Source organism: Odocoileus virginianus, chromosome 4 (genome assembly GCF_023699985.2).
Source record: "Odocoileus virginianus isolate 20LAN1187 ecotype Illinois chromosome 4, Ovbor_1.2, whole genome shotgun sequence".
NCBI lineage: Eukaryota > Metazoa > Chordata > Mammalia > Artiodactyla > Cervidae > Odocoileus > Odocoileus virginianus.
The window spans coordinates 14,443,258-14,461,620 of record NC_069677.1 but is presented as its reverse complement, the minus strand read 5'-3'; the positions used below and the strand labels follow the sequence as shown (position 1 = coordinate 14,461,620).

General features: G+C 51.4%; 1 protein-coding gene across 6 annotated transcripts in view; it reads left to right on the top strand.

The window, feature by feature from the left end:
* The window catches only part of BDH1 (3-hydroxybutyrate dehydrogenase 1), a 35,876-nt gene extending 17,897 nt beyond the window's left edge, over positions 1 to 17,979 (top strand). For all 6 annotated transcript variants that reach the window (XM_020887868.2, XM_020887867.2, XM_020887866.2 and 3 more), the window contains exons 5-7: positions 6,234 to 6,375; positions 14,098 to 14,250; positions 15,631 to 17,979. In XM_020887868.2, coding sequence (XP_020743527.2) covers positions 6,234 to 6,375; positions 14,098 to 14,250; positions 15,631 to 16,103 — 768 coding nt within the window. In that variant the 3' untranslated portion in view covers positions 16,104 to 17,979. The remainder of the gene's footprint in view (positions 1 to 6,233; positions 6,376 to 14,097; positions 14,251 to 15,630) is intronic.
* Positions 17,980 to 18,363: the final 384 nt, after the last annotated feature.

Genomic DNA, 18,363 nt, shown 5'->3' with positions numbered 1-18,363 from the left:
AGATTACTTGGATTAATTAATATTATTATTAAATTGGAGTAGGAAATGGCAATCCACTCCAGTGTTCTTGCCTGGAAAATCCCACAAAGGAGACTGCTGGACTGCAGTTCATAGGGTCACCAAGAGTCAGACACGACTGAGAGACTGAGCATATATACATACATTATTATATTATTTATTTGAAAAATAGTTTTTTTTTTTTGAAAAATAGTTTGATTCATCTATTTGTATTTTGTTCCTCCCTATTCTTCTTGATTTATTTAGTTTTAGAAGATGCAGACATTAACAAGGATATAAAGCTAAAATTATATAAAAAGGTAAACTCAAAGTAATGTTACTCCACCACCTCCTATTTTTTCTACTCTATTCTTTCATTTCCACCTTCACAAATGTTTGCATACTGTATGTGCTCTTTTTTAGCTAAAAAACTTATTGATATATCTTGGGAACCACCCCATGTGAGTTCACAGAGATCTTTTTCACTTTTTTTAAACAGCATCGCAATACTCCATTGTGTGGGTAGACCACAGTTTACTGCAATGGTTTCCTATATATTTACTAACATATAGGTTGTTTTCCAATATTTTGCAATTATAAATAATGCCATAATGAAGAACTTTGTGAATAGGTATTTTTTCACATATTGTTGGAAGTTTATCTTTAGGGTAAATTCCTAGGAGTAAGGTGACTCTTCAGTCAAAGGGTTAATGAAGTATGTCATCATTTTAAAAGATATCCCCCAATTTCCTATCATAGGGGTTGTGTAATTTTACATTCCCACCAGTAATGTATGAAAATAACCTGTTTCGACATACTTTATGCTTTAAATTTCTGATTTTTGCCAATCTGATAGATGAGAAATGTATCTCAGTATAGTTGTAATTTGTATTTCTTTTACGAGTGCTTCTCTTACTGGTCTTTAAAGTCATGAGCCAGAAGTTGCATTTATGGCACCTGTGCTCTCTCTCTATTGGCCAGAGCTTAGTCACATAGCCTGCGTGGCTGCTGGGGAGGCTGGTAAATGTAGTCATTATTCTGAAACAATATGCACCCTGCTTTAAGTGAGGGGTTTTACTGCTATAGAAGAAGGGAAGAATGGGTATTAAGGACAACTCACTGTCTCTGTTCAGGGGATGAAATATTTTTCTTCATTTTGAAGGCAGTAGGAACCCTGGGAAGGAATTTTTTTCACTAGGTTTAATATCTATAAAACAATATCCATGCAATGTAAAAATTTCAATAACATAGCAAGCACAGCTAATAATTTGCATTGTCATGGTTTGAACATATTTCCAGGTCAGAGAAGAGTTTGTCCTTTCAACATTTATTTCTTTTGAATTTTGAAAGTAGTACATATTCATAATAGATTCAAACAATATAGAAGTGTTCGATATAAAAAAGTAAAGTCTTCATTTCAGTGTCTTGCCTCACCCATGTGCACCTGGGTATGCGTGCTCAGTCGTGTCCAACTGTGCAGCCCCATGGTAACTGCAATCCATTTGTGCCCTTTATTTCTCACTTTTGTTATTACAGACAAAGCCACGGCGAATAGTCTTGTACCTGCCTTTGCAGGCTTTCATTAGTAATTGTTAAAAAAAAATTTCTTGAAAGTGCTAGGTGGAAAGATTTTAGAATTTATTCATATCTGCCAGATTGCTCCCCATGAAAGCTATACCAGTGCTACTCCCTCTAATGGTGAAGGAAGGGCTCGGAATGCCTCTGATAGGGCTTTTATCAGGGAATGCCAGCAGCCTCTCTCTTGCCACATCCATTGGTTACTTCTCAGGCCATTATCATACCCAACCCATCAGCAGCTTTGACTGAACAAACCACTCTTGCTTATAACGCTTTGCTTCTTGATTTCATGGACACCATACTGTCTAGGTTTTTCTTCATCTCCTTTGCTGGCTTCTCGTTGGGTTCGTTTTGTAATATTACAGTGCCCCAGATTTGTTCCTCTTGTCTCCATGTTTCTAATATATGTGATAGGTGCTCACGTATAACATGTGCCAAGTGTCCTCACCTTCTGCCTTGAGGTGCTAGGCTGCCTAACAGTAAAATGCTGAGAAACCACGAGACCTTTCTGCTGGGATTAGCCCATGACCTACCTGCCTCAGTGTTGTAATAAATTGAGATAAAAGAGGTTGGAAGTTTAGAGAGGGTAGTTAGAGTGTTGGTATATTTTCCCTCTGGTCTCAAGTAAAACGAGGTGGGCTTCAGGGAGCTTACTTGGAGAGCTTACCTTTTGTGCCTTGGTGATTAGAAGTCACAAAATGGTGTGTTAATGTTTAGCAAAACAAGTCTAAAAGCCCCCAGATGAGGCCAAAGTGGCTCATCTAGAAGCAGAGCAAGCATAGCCCTAATGAGAGAGGGTTGTCCTTCCACCCAACCAGGACACTGCTGCCTGGATGTGGACAGTGGGAGAGCTGCCTGGAGACACCTTAAGGGTATGAGATGCAGTGTGACTCCTGAGAGGCTGTGTGTGATCCCAGACAAAGCAGTGTCCCACTGAAGCCCGGGCTGAGGGAGGAGACCCTTCTGTAGAGGAGGGGGTGGTCCAGTGGAGGGATCTCTGTGGAAATCACAAAAGTGACCCAAAAAAGGAGGGCCAGCTCTGGTGCGTCTGCTGTCCCAGGGCACCAGGAGCAGACGATGATGGCACCCCCGTCCCCCAGAAGACTAAGGTCTCGCCCTTTCATTGGCCAGTCCCTGCATACAAGTCTGAAAGGGTCAGAGATTAAGGAACAGGAGTCAAGTACGAGCTCGAAAACAGTGAGACACCCAGCTTCCAGCCCTGCTAGTTGGCACCCCACTCCCACACCCCTACCCTGCCAGGCCTGGGTCAAGGCAGGCTCTAAGCTGGATATAAGTTTGAGGGTTTGGGCATTCAAGCCAGGCTGTACTGGAGTTAGTAGATCAGTAGACTGAACTGGACTCTGCTAAAACAAAAAAGTTAATCTGGGAATGAATGCAAAAGTTACCAGACAAGTCTGGTAAAAAATTACAAGTCTGTCTGAATTTTCATCTGGGGTGGAAAAATAGCTTACAGATGAAGTTTAAAGGGATAACGAAAGAAATGGGTTTATCAAGAAACTGGTTACACAGACCAAATGCTTGTCCCTAAGCAGCAAGACAGACGTGGACACACACAGAAATCCTGGAGCAAGGAGGTGGAATGACCCGGACAGTGCAGCCTCGGCCCTGGGCCAGAAGGATCCAGAAGGACAGACTGCCAAGGGCTGCGGGCTGTGGGCTGAGGGGGTTGGGAAAAGGCTCCTTTGAACAGCTGGAGGCCAACCGACAGTCAGGGAAGCAGGACGTGGAGGCTGCTCAGAGGCCAACGAGGACATGGCGGATGGGGGGGGGGGTGCTTCAGGAGAAGGTGGGAGGGTGAGGCTTCTCTCCTGGGTGCCTGAATGCTGAGGTGGAAGCTGTGGTTTTCTCTGTGAGAAGGTTCTTAGCTGTCAAGCAGCCAAACTATGTTCCTGTGGGCACCCTAACCTAGATTGGGGGGCACCCTAACCCAGAGTGGGGTGGGGTTCCCCCCAGGGACTGCAGGGGCATTGGCTTGATGCTGGCGAGAGGCACAGGAGAGGTCTGGTGTGGGGTTTGGGAGTTGTTTGTTGCATGATGGCGGCGGGATTAACAGAGGTCAGAGGAGGAAGGACACTCAGCATCTGGTCATCTCAGCTGGAATCGTTGTATTGGAGCAGACATCAGTGGCCCTCGGAGACTTGGGCCATGCAGACTCTATCCTGAGGGGCTTTTGAGGAACCCCGCTGCAAGGACTGAATTAAAACAAGACAGGTGTTTTCCTGAGGCCCGTCCGTGGGAAAGAGAGGTGTCTGTGGGCAGCCCCTCCAGCCTCTGGACTTGAAGATGGCGTCCGGGCAGTTCTTCTCTGGTGTACCCCAGGGGGACGGCAGTAGGTGTTCAGGCCTGTCGGCTCCCCTGGAGCTGGAGCACCATGTCGATTAGGAAGACTGGCACATCCAGGGATCCTCAGGGCCAAGTCTTGGGCAAACCAAGCCTCACCCTGGCTGCTCTGTGCAGAGGTGACTGATGTATCTGGTGTTCCTGGTGCCAGGCAGGGCAGAGGCTCAGGGAGCCGTGCCTCTTGAGTCTTCCAGGGCCTCTGGGGAGGCTCCCTGGAGAAGTTGACAGTTTAGGGGTGGAAGAGATATTAGAGGGGGGTCAGCCTGATGTCTTGCCTGATGCCTGAGTTTTCTCTGTACCATGTTCTCCATCCCATCCAGACAGACCCCACATCCACCCTCATTGTCTGAACACCTCCAGGGTAGCCCATGCCATCTCCAGACGGTGAGAGTCACTCCTTGTTTTGAGCTGAATTTGACTTCCCTGCCCTAATTCTGTTTTCCGGGCTGCACAGGACAAGTAGGCCCCCTCACCATCCTATTCTCCCAAGTCGTCTCCAGAGAGATTATCCTCTCCAGTCTTCTCCAGTACCGGTGGTCCAATGTGATAGAGAGCCTCCCCCATTCTCCCCTAGCTCCCTCTGACATTGCCTGATGTGGGTTCTTCAGGCCTGGGGCTAGGGGCCTCCTGGTTCAAACCACTGATGACACTCAGCCCATCTTGCAGAGGACTTTCCACCACAGCCATCCTCATGCTCCCTGCTCTGGCCTGGCTGGGGGTGTTTGTTCCAGCACCAGATGTAGCCCAGGCCAGCCCTCGGCCGAGTGACTTCTCTCAATGATCCATGGAACAGTGAGGCCTTTCTCCGTCCCTTCGTCTTCGGGCAGCTACTCCTGTCCTCTCCTCAGATGCATCACTTTTCCATGGACCGCTGAGAAAAGTCACTGGCAGTCAAATTATGACTGACAGTGTCTCATTTCACACTGATTGTAGCTCATCCCTATGGTGAAAAGTGTATGTTGTAGAATATAGGCGGTATGGTAATACACCCTGCTCTGGATGGGAGGACTAATGAGATAGTGCATTTCAAACAGCACAGTGTGAAGCACAGTAAACAATAAGTGATATCTGCTTTATTCAGATCCTGCATCTGCTCACCGCTGCCCCCAAGCGGGCCCTTGCCTGACTCTCCAGCCTCACGTCCCACGTTCCTCTCTCTCTGCTGTGCCTTCAATGGCTTGTGGTAGGACCAGAGTTATCCTCTTCGGAAGTGCCTGGTCCCTGGGTCCCCCTCTGGTTCATGTCCTCGGCTGGCACTGCTCTTGGAGGACCTTCCCTGCCCGCCCCACTTTCTGTGCATTCTCCTGCCTCCCACAGGCTTTCCTGCAGCATAGTTGCCCAGTCTTGTCTGCTCCCATATCTACCTCCTTCCTTAAAACGTGACTCTCTGAGAACAGAGGCTGTTATTTATTTTCACGTCTGTGTTATTAGCACAGTGCTTGAACATGATAGAGGCCCAGGACATGAGTGCTGAGTGAGTGACACTTTTCTCTTGTTTATACTTGAATTTGCATAGTGCTTTGTCATTTAGCAAGGTTTTTTTTTTTTAAGCGATTTCCTCATGCCATTAACCTGAGCAGGTCCGTGCAGGTGGCGATGCCCTTGGAAATAGCGGTGTCTGGAAAAACTGGGTCCTCAGGGATGCACCTGAGTGCACAGAGCCTGGTTTGTGACCCAGCTGCAGTTACAGTCTGGCTCTGGTCAAGCTGCTGTGACTGGCTCTTGGCTTAGAACAGAGGTGACCGACTGGCGGCCTGCTGGTCACATGCAGCTGTGGGTATGCTTTGGCATGCAGTGGGTTTTTTTTTTTTTTTAAGGATAATTTTTCTAACACTTGAAACATCAGGAGATCCTAGCTAGCTTAAAAATCTAAGCGTCTGGCTGCCCTGGGATTGCATACCCACATGGACAACAGCTGGCGGGGTGAGAGGGCGTGTGCTCTGTCCCTGAGCCCCACCCTCCCCACTGTCTGATCCCCACATGCTTGGCCCGGTCTGTACTGGGTTTGTGACCTCTGCTAGGAGACAGCATCCTGCCAGGGGGCTTTGGGGCTTGTGTCTGAGGTGCTTAGTTTGGTATTTGATGTGCCATCATGCTCAGGGGTTGACTAGAACCACTTACTGGTGGAGCAGGTCCGGGTGGGCCCCCAAAGACCACCGCCTGCGGCTGTTAGTAAGCCGTGCACAAGCCCCAGGCTTTGGCTGGGACTGGGGGCAGTTCCCTGCCTTGGCCCCGGTCCTCATCCCACAGGCTGGGTGGGAAGGAGGTGGGTGCAGCAGCTCCTCTCTTCTCCCCAGGACAAAGGGAGTGATGGGGTCAAAGAGCTGGACAGCATGAAGAGTGATCGCTTAAGAACTGTCCAGCTCAACGTCTGCAAAAGCGAAGAGGTGGACAAAGCGGCGGAGGTCATCCGCTCGAGCCTGGAGGACCCTGAGAAAGGTAAGAGTGCCTTGGGGCAGTGGGGGTGGCACCTGGGCTTGCCGTTCTGAGGGGACCCTCCCCAAACACCCCCTTCCATATGCTAACATCCTGCCAAAAGACAGCTTTCCCTCTTGTTTGGGCTCTTCTTCCTGCTGCACGTGGAGGAAATAGGTTAAATTTCACACTGCACTGAGGCCATACAGACCAACCCAGCCAATCCTCACGGAGTGCAAGCTCTGGGTGCTGGGCTGATGCTGGGGACGCAAAGATGGCCAAGACACAGCCCCTGACCCCAGGGACTTCACAGTTCACTGGGGAGTTGACCCAGATAATCGCCATATCCCCTGTCGGAGCGCAACACGGAACAGAGGGACATAGCCTGGTCTTGGGGTGGGCTGGGGGAGGGTCAGCCAGGGCAGATCGGCAGAGCGCAGGATGGGCATTCCAAGTGGGAGGGGGAGCGTGAACAGTGGTGGGGAGCACACGGGCTGTGCTGAGGGGCAGCCAGTCAGGGTCAGGCTGGCGGTTGTGTTGGCAGCACATGAGGTCAGGAGAGGAGGTCGTGCAGGGCTTGGGGCCCACGTGAAGGAGCGTGACTGCTCTCTTGAGGGCGAGGGGAGCCACTGAAGGGGCTTTGCTGTGAGGAATGACCTGCTCAGACTGGTAGTCTGGGGACGCTGGTGGCAGCGTGGAGGGGAACTCAAAGGGAAAGCGTTTGAGTGTGAGCCTCCTGAACTCTAGGGCACTGGGTGTTGGGAAAAAGGAGGCACCAGATTCGAGGAGTATTGCAGAGACAGAGCTGGCCAGGCTATGTGTGGGGGTGAGGGAGAGGCAAGAGGTCTGTATCCTGGACACCTGCTGCCCCGCCCTGGAGGAGCAGCCGAGGGATGGGAGATGCTGAAATGCCTGTGCACACACCCCCTTCCCTGGAAGTCTGTGGGCTGGAAATCAGGTGTGCATGGTTGGAAGTGAGACTAGGAGTGGAGGAGATTCGAGGAGGGACTCCTGGGGAACAGAAGCAATTTGGGGCCAGAGAAGAGAAAGACAACTGTCAGAGAGGTTTGGTACAGTGCCCCAGAAGCTAAGGGAACAGAAAGTTGGGGGCCCATCACCAACAGGGTCACATGCTGCAGAAAATTCCGTAACGTAACAACTCAAGTGCCCTCCCGGCCCAGCCCACGGAGGACCTTGGTGGGAAAGGCTCTGCCATATAGCAGAGAGGAGGGGCACACAGCAGGATGGTGCTGCATTCTGGTTGCGTCACTTCTTCCAGGACATTTTCCTTTGAGCTTCCTGTCAGCCCAGGAGAAAAGGGAGTGCCTTATTCAGCTCTCTGCCATCCTGCAGAATGGGGTGGGGCAGCTCTCCTGAGCCATTACTTCAGTGGTAGGGAGCAGGCAAGTGGATGGGTGACCCAGGCCAGTGTTGGCCACTCTGCTGAGCATTTATCAGTGAAGTGGAGATGCTGTCATCCCCCCAGCAGTGACCCCAGGGGCTCCCATGCTGTGTGGCTATCAGAGAAGCTGTCACTGATACATCACCTTGTCAACCCGGGGCCACCCCCACCCCCACAGCAGGCCATTCCCAGGCTCCTCTGCTCTCCGAGGAGAGGCCCATGAGTTCCTGAACTCACTGAACATCTGTTTAGTAATGAACAGGCAGAGCCAGGACTCCTGCCCCATTAAGCAAAGGCAGGATGGGTCCCACTGGGATGATTACCAGCTTGGAAGGTACAGCCTGCCTCACCCCCTCCCTGGTGGTAAAATCCTCCTCCTGCCCGCCTTCCCTGGGCCGCCTTCATAAACGATTAGGCTGGAAAACAGCTGCAGTCAGCACCATAAACCGACTTCATCACAGCCTGTGGGTTTGTGGTGATAAAATGGTCATGGAAAGGAAGGGTCAGGATAGAACTGAGCCCAGAACAGGGCTGCACTGGGGTTGGGGGCTGCTCAGGACCCTGGTCCTTGTGCTCAGCCACCACGGCGGAATCAACTCTATCCCAATACTAGTCTGCCCAGTTAGCCTAACCGGGCAAGTCGGGGAGGACCCCGGGCTCCCCCTCTGCCCTTGGATTGGGCTCAAATCCCAGCACCAACCCTGGTGAAGAAACCTTTCCCTGTTCCTTTTTGCCACATGACACATTCCTGCAGGGGTTGTTCAACAACTCACCATCACCTTAATTAACCAGTACTGCATTTTTTTGGGAAAAAAAAAAAAAGATTTGAAGATTTTTTTAGATCTGAAAAAGAAAATAAATCTGTCATATATGTGGCTGCCCAGGTCTCTCCCCTTTTCCCTTCCTTCTGCGTGTCCACCCCCACCCCCAACCCCTCATGGACGTCTTTTACAGGGCTGTTGTTCTTTATTATTTAGTCACTGAGTTGTGTCAGACTCCTTTGCAACCCCCCTGGGCTACACCCCCAAACTCTAGCCCACCAGGTTCCTCTGTCCATGGGATTTCCCAAGCAAGAATGCTGGAGTGGGTTGCCATTTCTTTCTCCAGGGGATCTTTCCGACCCAGGGCTTAAATCCCCATCTTCTGCATTGACAGGCAGATTCTTTACCACAGAGCCACCAGGGAAGCCCCGTTTTTCTGGGTTAAACGGTGCAAATTCCACCCCCCCCCCCCCACCCTTCTCAGGCACTACTGTATTTGACCACCAGGTGGCGCCCTCCCCGATCTTGCAGACTAGATGCCTTCCCTAAGCCTGTGGCCACTTTTGACTCATTTCACCCATCCACCTCGACTTCCCAGGTGGTGCTAGTGGTAAAGAACCCGCCTGCCAATGCAGGAGACATAAAAGACACTGGTTCGATCCCTGGTTTGGGAAGATTCCCTGGAAAAGGAAATGGCAACCCACTCCAGTATTCTCGCCTAGAGAATCCCATGGACAGAGGAGCCTGGTGGGCTATAGTCCATGGGTCACAAGGAGTCAGACATGACTGAAGTGACTTAGCACACTCATCCACCTCGGCAGGAACCTTCCAGGAGACAGTCCATTCTTCCCACCCCACCCACCCCCCCCCAATTCCCCCAGCATGGAAGGCACATTTTGATGGCGAGTTTGATGCCCTTCACCCTGGCTCTGTGGAATAGTTGCTGCCAAAGCCAGGAGAGCCAGCGGTGGTGGTAAGATGAAGGGGACTGTCAGGTTAGAGCTGGTGAGCCTTCTGCCACCAGCCCCTTTGCCTCCCTTGCAGAGACCTGAAGGACTGGCCATCCAGAGCCTGTGACCAGCCCCTCCTCCACCACCACCACAGGGAAAGGCCGAGCAAGTGGACCAACCCGCAGGCTGTGGGCATGGCTTGATCTTGAAACCACCGCTTACCTTGCATTCAGTAAACATTTACTGAGTGCCTACTGATATGTTTGGCAGTGTGCTGAGCACCTGAAAGGGTAATGAGCTGGCAGAGGAAGTTTGTAGTTGGGCAAAATGGAAGTCAGTGGCTTCATGACTAGACCTATGAGAATCGGTTATAACACTGGGGACATTATGCCATGGACAGGGAGGTCCCTACATCTGGGGCGTACTCAGTCTGGGAGTGAGAAGGCTGCAGTTGCTCTGGGCTTAGCCTCTTACTAGTGGTGTGAGCTTGGGCTTGTACCTTCAGCCATGTGGGCCCCAGGGTGCCCATCTGTGAGGCTCACACCTCGATCCAACCACAGCAGGAGCAAATCAACAGAAGCTGCTTTCAGGCTGAGGGTCAGGGCAGCTGAGCAGAGTTAGGACACAGTGGAGGCAGGAGGGGCCGTGATGTCAGAGGAGTGGCAGACTGTCCAGGCTCGAAGGCAGAGTCCTTGGCGGGGAGTGGATGACAAGTGTGGGAAAGGATGCTCGCACATCCCACTCCAGAGGGAAGCAGAGGAGCAGGAAGTGGCTGACTGAGGAGAGCCTGGTGGAGCGGGTCGGATCAGGATGGAGGAGGAGAGCGACTGACAGGGAGACCTGGGAGAGCCTCTCCAACAACAGGGACCCAAACTAATGCTGTGAACACCAGAAAGAAGGCAGACGAAGCCAACAGCAGCACGGGATTAAGGGCTAGAGCTATGTCCTCACGCAGACCCAGGTCCTACGCCGTCCTACCCACTGGTTAACTGGGTGATGTTGAACAAGCTGCTTAACCTCTCTCAGCCTCAGTTGCTTCATCTGGACATGGGACAATTCAGTATCTATTGATTGATTGTAAGGATCAGGTGAATGAATGGTTACAAAGTGCTTAGTTCAGGGCCCAGCAGCCATCCTTTTGATCCTTCTGGGTAATATTAAAGTACTCATGGGCGCTCTTCTCTTCGTGTCTTTGGATCGACGTGCCCTCATGCCTCGAAGATAGATTTTTCTTGCTATTATCTAAATAAAATAGAGCTGTAACACTGAGCTGTAAAAAAAATAATAAGTACTCATGACTCATTATATGGGGGAGAAATGAAGGGGCTAGAGGAGCCGAAGATGACAGGGAAACTATTAACAAAGGGAAACTATTAGCAAAGCAGGCTTGAGCACTTGGTGGTTAGTTAGGGTGAGTTGGGGACCTGTGGGACCTTCAGATGAAAATGACCATCAGGAGGAGGAGGTGGGGCTGGGAGAGCCTTGAGTCTCGAGGGGTGCCTGGGAACAGTTACTCAGAGGTGGCGATTGGGCGGTTACAGGAAAGCAGCTTTCACCCAGACCAGCGGGAAGGTTGTGAGTCTATTCAGAATGTTGACTGAGGACTCCAGGGATCTCCTGGGTGCACACACTTGTTACTTATCACATCATCAGAGCTGTAATCCTAGGAGCATTGTGCATCCACAGGTCAAGTACAGTTAACCTTTTTTCTATCGGAGTCAGATGTAATTAATTTTTAGGTGGATAAAAGGGCGGTATGTATTTTATGTCATATATATGGTCCATATGAATCAAACATAAAGCAACTGGCAACTTTCATGAGCATAAAGAAGATGAGGCTGCCTAAGCATTGCGTGTCACTGCAGGACAGTTGCTCTAGGACAGGATCTTGGAGGACAAGTGGAAGACGGGGGTCAGGGGAGATGAAGGAGGTGTAAGGAGGTGTGTGGGTATCAGTAGTGCTCACACCGGGGGCAGGTTGAGGCCAGAGAAGATGGCAGGGAATGAGGGTGGGAGAGATATCCCTAGCAAGGGGATGCCCTGGACACCCTGGAGCAGTGTGGGGCTGGGACCCAGACTGGCAGGAAAATGGGAAACTGGAGAGTGTAGCTCATGTTCTCAGAAGCCTGACCATGGAGGGAAGGAGAGCAGACAGTGGTGTGAGGGGGCAGCGTGACTTAAGAGAAAGTTCTTTGGGATATGAAACATGATGTTGATACTTACATTCATTCATTCACTTGACAAACATTTATTGAGCATCTAATGTGTACACTGTTGAAGGGAGGGAGGCATGGACAGGAGAAGAGTGAAAGTTGCATAAAAAGAAGGGTGGATGGCTCATGATGTGGAATTCAGTGGAGGGTGAAGTGAGTGTCGGCCTTGACAATTGGTGGGAGGTCTCCTGCTTCTCCTGGGAAGAGGAGGGGGCAGTGACTCCCGGGGGAAGGTCTGCAGGGGGTCGGGGGTGGAGGGGAGTGGCTGTGTCACTGTGAGGTCACTCATGAGAGCTGAGGGGGTGGCTTTGGCTTAGTCGCCATGGGGAGTGGAGGTGAGAGCGTCATGAGCACTTTGTTAACCAGCAATTTCCTTTCTCTAATAAATGCTCTTAATTCTCCATAATTGAAGGAAAAAGCACAAGAGGTCAGTTGACAAAGCTTTAATTTGGGTAACACGGAAGGAAAGCAGTTAGAGACCAATTACTCTGTCATTTACACAAACTCACTTCCGTGATTAACTGGGGTGAAGCAGGCCAAAGTTCCTACAGGAGGGGACAGCCTCCAGAAGGCAGCTCTGCCCGAGGCTACATCTTGGGAAGGAGCACTTTCATGACCACGTGAGACTGAACCCTAGGGTTTCCACAAAGAAGAGGCAGGGCCCAGCTGTTCTGAGGCTCCAGTGTGTCCAGTCCTTGCACCTGAAAAAACAGAACTCAGAGGGGGCCCTGCTGCACAAGGCTGCCCCTCACTGTCTCGCCTCTCACTGTCTCGCCCCTCACTGTCTCGCCCCCCCCCCCCCCCGTCTGACCCCTTACTTTCTCGTCCCTCAGTGTCTCGTCCCTCAGTGTCTCACCCCTCACTTTCTCATCCCTCACTGTCTGACCCCTCACTGTCTGGTCTCTCACTGTCTGATCCCTCACTGTCTGGTCCCTCACTCTCTCGTCCCTCACTGTCTGATCTCTCACTGTCTGATTCCTCACTGTCTGATCCCTCACTGTCTCGTCCCTCACTATCTGATCCCTCACTGTCTTGTCCCTCACTGTCTGATCCCTCACTATCTGATCCCTCACTCTCTCGTCCCTCACTGTCTGATCCCTCACTCTCTTATCCCTCACTGTTTGATCCCTCACTGTCTCGTCCCTCACTGTCTCGTCCCTCACTGTCTCGTTCCTCACTGTCTCACCCCTCACTTTCTCATCCCTCACTGTCTGACCCCTCACTGTCTGGTCCCTCACTCTCTCGTCCCTCACTGTCTGATCCCTCACTGTCTCGTCCCTCACTGTCTGATTCCTCACTTTCTCGTCCCTCACTGTCTGATCCCTCACTCTCTCGTCCCTCACTGTCTGATCCCTCACTCTCTCATCCCTCACTGTCTGATCCCTCACTCCCTCATCCCTCACTGTCTGATCCCTCACTCTCTCATCCCTCACTGTCTGATCCCTCACTATCTCGTCCCTCACTGTCTCGTCCCTCACTGTCTCACCCCTTACTTTCTCATCCCTCACTGTCTGTTGACCCTCACTGTCTCATCCCAGTTCAGCTCTGCCCAGCCTCATTGATCCTGCTGAAGCCAGGCTTCCCTCTCATATCTCCCTACCCATGAGAGTAATTATCAGACTAAGTGGACTCGGATGATCCTTCAAGTTGGTCTTGCAGGAAACACAACCCAAGTACACTCGGAGAGTTTGCTCTGATCACTTACTAAGGCCCATGGGAATCACACAAGGCTGAGGAGTCTTTGCTACCTGCAAAGACCAGGTGTGTTCAGTGTTCATATTGATGACTGATGACATACTGATAGCTGACCACATGGCATCCTTCCCATAGTGCGTGGTTCAGAGGGGAGATCAGAGGATGGAGGAGTTGTTAGCATCTCAGAGTGGAGTCGGATTGGGGCCTGACCTGACATCAAGGCTTGGCTGAGTCTCTTACTTGCTATGTGACCTTGGCTGCTCTGTCCCTTCTCTGGTTCTCCAGAGAGGACTTGGCCTGGAAGACTCCTGAGGTTCCCCTGGTTTCTGGCAAGAGGGAGAATACAAGCAAAGACTCAGAGGCAGGAATGAATAAACAGGTGCAGGGTGCAGGATGAGACTGGAAGGTAAAAGTGAGTAAGGTGAGGGGGGCTCCGGACTGGGGGCGCCAGCAGGGCTGGATCGTGATGGATCAGAGAGTGGCTGCAGGCAGAAGCGAGATGAGAATTGGAAACTGTAGACTGAAGGGAGGTCACAGCCGACACTTTAGACCTCTCCATCTCTCGTTATTCCTGGGTGTCTCTCGAACATGTCTTGAGAGCCTTGGACAAGAAGCTGCCAAGTTATGGGGAAAAGGAATGAAAGTGGGTAGGAGGATGGGCTGCAGGCTGTTGGGTGATACCTGAGGCTGGCCCTGCGGTGACCCAGTTCTCTCTTCCGGTGCAGGCTTGTGGGGCCTGGTTAACAATGCGGGCATCTCGACGTTTGGGGACGTGGAGTTCACCAGCATGGAGACCTACAAGGAGGTGGCGGAAGTGAACCTCTGGGGCACCGTTCGGGTGACGAAAGCCTTTCTCCCCCTCATCCGGAGGGCAAAAGGTAAGGTGGAAGGGGACTTGGAAGGGGACCTTCTTCCTGCCCCCTGGACCTGCTCTACCTTTTTATCTTCGCTCAGAATGGTAATAGGTCTCAGCAGACCCACTACCCACCACCATCACTGGCTGAGCCCATAAACCCCAGGGGTGACACAGGGCCTGTGGATGGTGGCCAGTGGGGGTGCCCTGGGCAGGGGGTGGAAAGGGGTGTGTGGTTTTCAGACAGTAGAGCAGGTAAGAGGTCAGCATTCTACACCACAGGCTAAAAGATTATAGCAGTAATCCTAGTCTGAGAACTTAATCTAGACAAATAACCACCCTTGTGCACAGAGCTTTGTGTTTACATCATGTACTGACAGAGGTGTGCTTAAGTAAATGTTTGTATATCCATCCTATGGGTTACTATGCCATAGTTTAAAAATGAGACAATTGTGGTAGTAGTTGAAAATAATAAGAATCAAGATTAGAAATTGGCAAAACAGACAAAATGCCCAAACCATGTTAGGTAGCCAAATGTAAGCAAACCACCTAAGAAGTCCCAGGCTCATATTTTCTCCCTAGAGTAGCAAACAATATGGCAAAAAAGGGAAGGTCCATACCCTACGTCCCAGTGACCCAGCAGTGACAGGAGGGACCCAGAGAGCAGCTGTGGGGTTCTTGAAGAAAACACCAACCTTTCAGCAACTTCCAAGTTGGAGGTTTCTGGAAGGTGTCTCTCCCTAGTGCCCTGGTGGGGCCATGCCTTGACTTACTGGGGGCGCACCCAGGGCAAGGGGGTCTGTGGTCTGCCTGGACTTCTGGGGAAGGCTGGATGGGCTCCTCCTCTACCCACTGCTCCAGGGCAGGGAGAGGCTGTGCTAACTCCTAGAGTCCCCAGGCTGGGCCTGTGGGAGAGCTTCTCTAGGTCCCCACTCTCCCCTAGTGCCTGAGACTCTGCTCAGGTTATTGTCTTAGACCTGAAGGCATGTTTGGAACCCTGCCCCTGCCTACTTGGCAACAGAGCCAGGCCAGTAATAACAGTTTGGAGTTACTGGCAATAAGAGAACGTGGCAGGCAAGACAGAGCTGTTGTCCTTTATGTTGTGCCCTCCTGCTCTGCAAGCCTACTTCTCTTTTCTCCTTCCCTGTCCTGCCTGGACCCACCTGGCTAGCCAGGAAATACCAGGGATGCTGATGCTGATGTGTGGACCTGAGCAGGCCTCCACTGTAAACGAGAAACCCCCCGACCCTGGGTGGTTCAGAAGGCTGAGCCCCAGCCATGCAGGCTGCAAAAGAGGTCTCGGGCCAAGAGGCTGGGTTCTAACCAGGCCTCCGGAAACACGCCAGGCCCCAGGTCCCCTGCAGGCAGGGCCCCGTGAGCAGGTGTTTGCCGTCTTCCTCTACAGGCCGCGTTGTTAACATCAGTAGCATGATGGGCCGCATGGCCAACGTGGCCCGCTCCCCATACTGCATCACCAAGTTCGGGGTGGAGGCTTTCTCTGACTGCCTGCGCTACGAGATGCACCCGCTGGGAGTGAAGGTCAGCGTGGTGGAACCCGGCAACTTCATCGCCGCCACCAGCCTCTATGGCGGCACTGAGCGCATCCAGGCCATCGCCAACAAGATGTGGGAGGAGCTGCCCGAGGTGGTACGCCAGGACTACGGCAGGAAGTACTTTGATGAGAAGGTCGCCAGGATGGAGAGCTACTGCACCAGCGGCTCCACAGACACCTCTCCCGTCATCAAGGCTGTGACCCACGCCCTGACCGCCGCCACTCCCTACACTCGCTACCACCCCATGGACTACTACTGGTGGCTGCGGATGCAGATCATGACCCACTTCCCCGGAGCCATCTCCGACAGGATCTATATTCACTGACAAGTGGCCTCTGCTGGGGAGCCCTGGGTGTGGGGGAAGAGGATGGAGGGAGGGGAGGGAGGGGCTTGTGCCATCCCCTCCATGTCTCACTGGTGGATTAGCCCCATCCCAGGAGAACCCACTACCAGTCTGAGCATTAACTAGAGCAGGTAGCCCAGCCCAATTTGCATACCCAGTGAATGGCTCAGGCCTTCTCAGTTGGGGTGCAGAATGGTGGGCAGGGCCCCCAAACCTCAGGGCAAACATGGTGCCTCTGTCTTTCTGGAGTTGATTTTATACAAAGATTTTAGGTAGATATCTTTATGCTAACAACAGATTTATTATAAAATAGAATACAAATCCTTTATATTTTAAAGCCAAAAACAAGTTGAAAAAATATATCTCGTTTGAGCCTTAAACAGCCTCATAAGTTAAAAGGATGGGTTTTTTTTTTTCTTTTGTACATGAAGCATTTTTGGCCCAAAGAAGATACGTGAATTGCCCTTTTATTGCTTATAAGTCAATTTTGCTTATATTGATTTCTATAAAATATAAAGGTCCAAGTTCCTGCCACTGCTGTAGAAATGTTTCATGTTTTATGTTCCGGGGCAGCTCTTCACGTTTTATGTTCTGGGGTGGCCCTGGGGCCAGTCACTGGAGGATCCGTGATGAGCTCTGTACCCTCCTTGCCTGAGCCGTGCACACCACGTGCCCACCGTGCGCCTCTCTGCATGTCCTTGGTGTTGCTGTGTGCAGCCTGCAGCAGGCAATTCAGAGCTGAGTGAAGGGGGTGGCAACATTCTAGAGATTTACATTTGAAATTTCTCCAATCTGTTTTAGGACAAATGTGTGGAGGTGCTCAATGGCTAAGAGGTAGTTTGCTTCTAGTTTGGATCCGCTTGGTTCTGCCCAGGGCAGGATGCATGTTGATGGGGCATCCTTGGCAGGAGCTGTGATATATAGGACGGGCACTGTGGCATCTTCTCCCCTGGGTGGGTCTAGGTTCCCTGTCTGTCTCATGTGGTGCTCGCACACACACACACCTGTTCTTTGGCACTCCAGCGTGGCCTTCATTGACAGCTCACCTTCCTGCTTTGGCCTTATTTTTAATTAAACCAGGCCACTGATAAGTAGAGTTTGTGTTATCACTTTTTGGGTTTGGCTTTGAAGGCTAAACTCACAGTATCCTTGAAATTGTCCAGAACCTGCATGTTTGAACCAGAACCAGGCAACACTCTTCTCTAGGTAGCTGCATACCTTGAGACAGGGCCCTGAGTTCCAGCCCTGCAAATCAACCGGCCCTTCTGCCTTGCCCTGAAAGGGCCAGGCCTGCCGCTAGAGGGCGGCCTGCCTCCTTCACAGCCGGAGTGGCCTCAGCTCCTGATTTGGGAGCTTCCACCCAAGCCTGAGGTCTCAGAGGGCTGGTGCTCCCCACCTTGGAAGCACTCCAGGCACAAAGACACAGAGCCACTTTAGAAACAATGTTCCTGCTCTTCTAATAGTTTCCTGGATTAAACATGGAGGCTGGTTCCAGAAGAAGGCAGAACCTGGGCAGCTGGAACCTGCCACAGGGCTCAGGCAAAGCCAAAGAGGGGGTCTCACAGCCTTTGAATTCAGCTTACCTGTTAGGGAGTCATGCCCTCTGCCGTCAATCAGGGATGCCCTGCCCGGCTCACTGTGTGCAGAGTGGGGTCCAGAGGGCCTGTGTGGGTGACAGGTGGGCAGGGAGGCTGAAACCACCTCCAGAAACCCTGGGAGGGACACTTGAGGGCCATTGTCTTTCCACAACAAGAAGAGCTTTTTGAGTCACAGAACTTGCTTTTCAGAATCTCACTTTTTATATCTTGGGAGATTTTGTGTCCATGTTTAATTTTATCAAGTAAAAATGTATGCCGCAGTTGTTTGTGTGCATGGATGCCTGGGAACTGGTGGGAAAGGGTGATGGTCACACTCTGTGGGTCAGGATCAGCAGTAAACCGGTCACTGGAGAAGCACGTCTGGGACCCCCAGGGGTAAGTCAGAACTGCTAGGCTGCCCTGCAGGCCACCTTGAATTTTAATTTTTATCCCAGTGATTGAAAAACCCAGAAAAACTTTCCTCCAGATCTCAAAGCTAATTAAAACCTGATGCAAAGAACTGACTCATTGGGAAAGACCCTGATACTAGGAAAGATTGAAGGCAGGAGGAGAAGGGGACGACAGAGCATGAGATGGCTGGATGGCATCACCAACTCGATGGACATGAGTCTGAATAAACTCTGGGAGTTGGTGATGGACAGGGA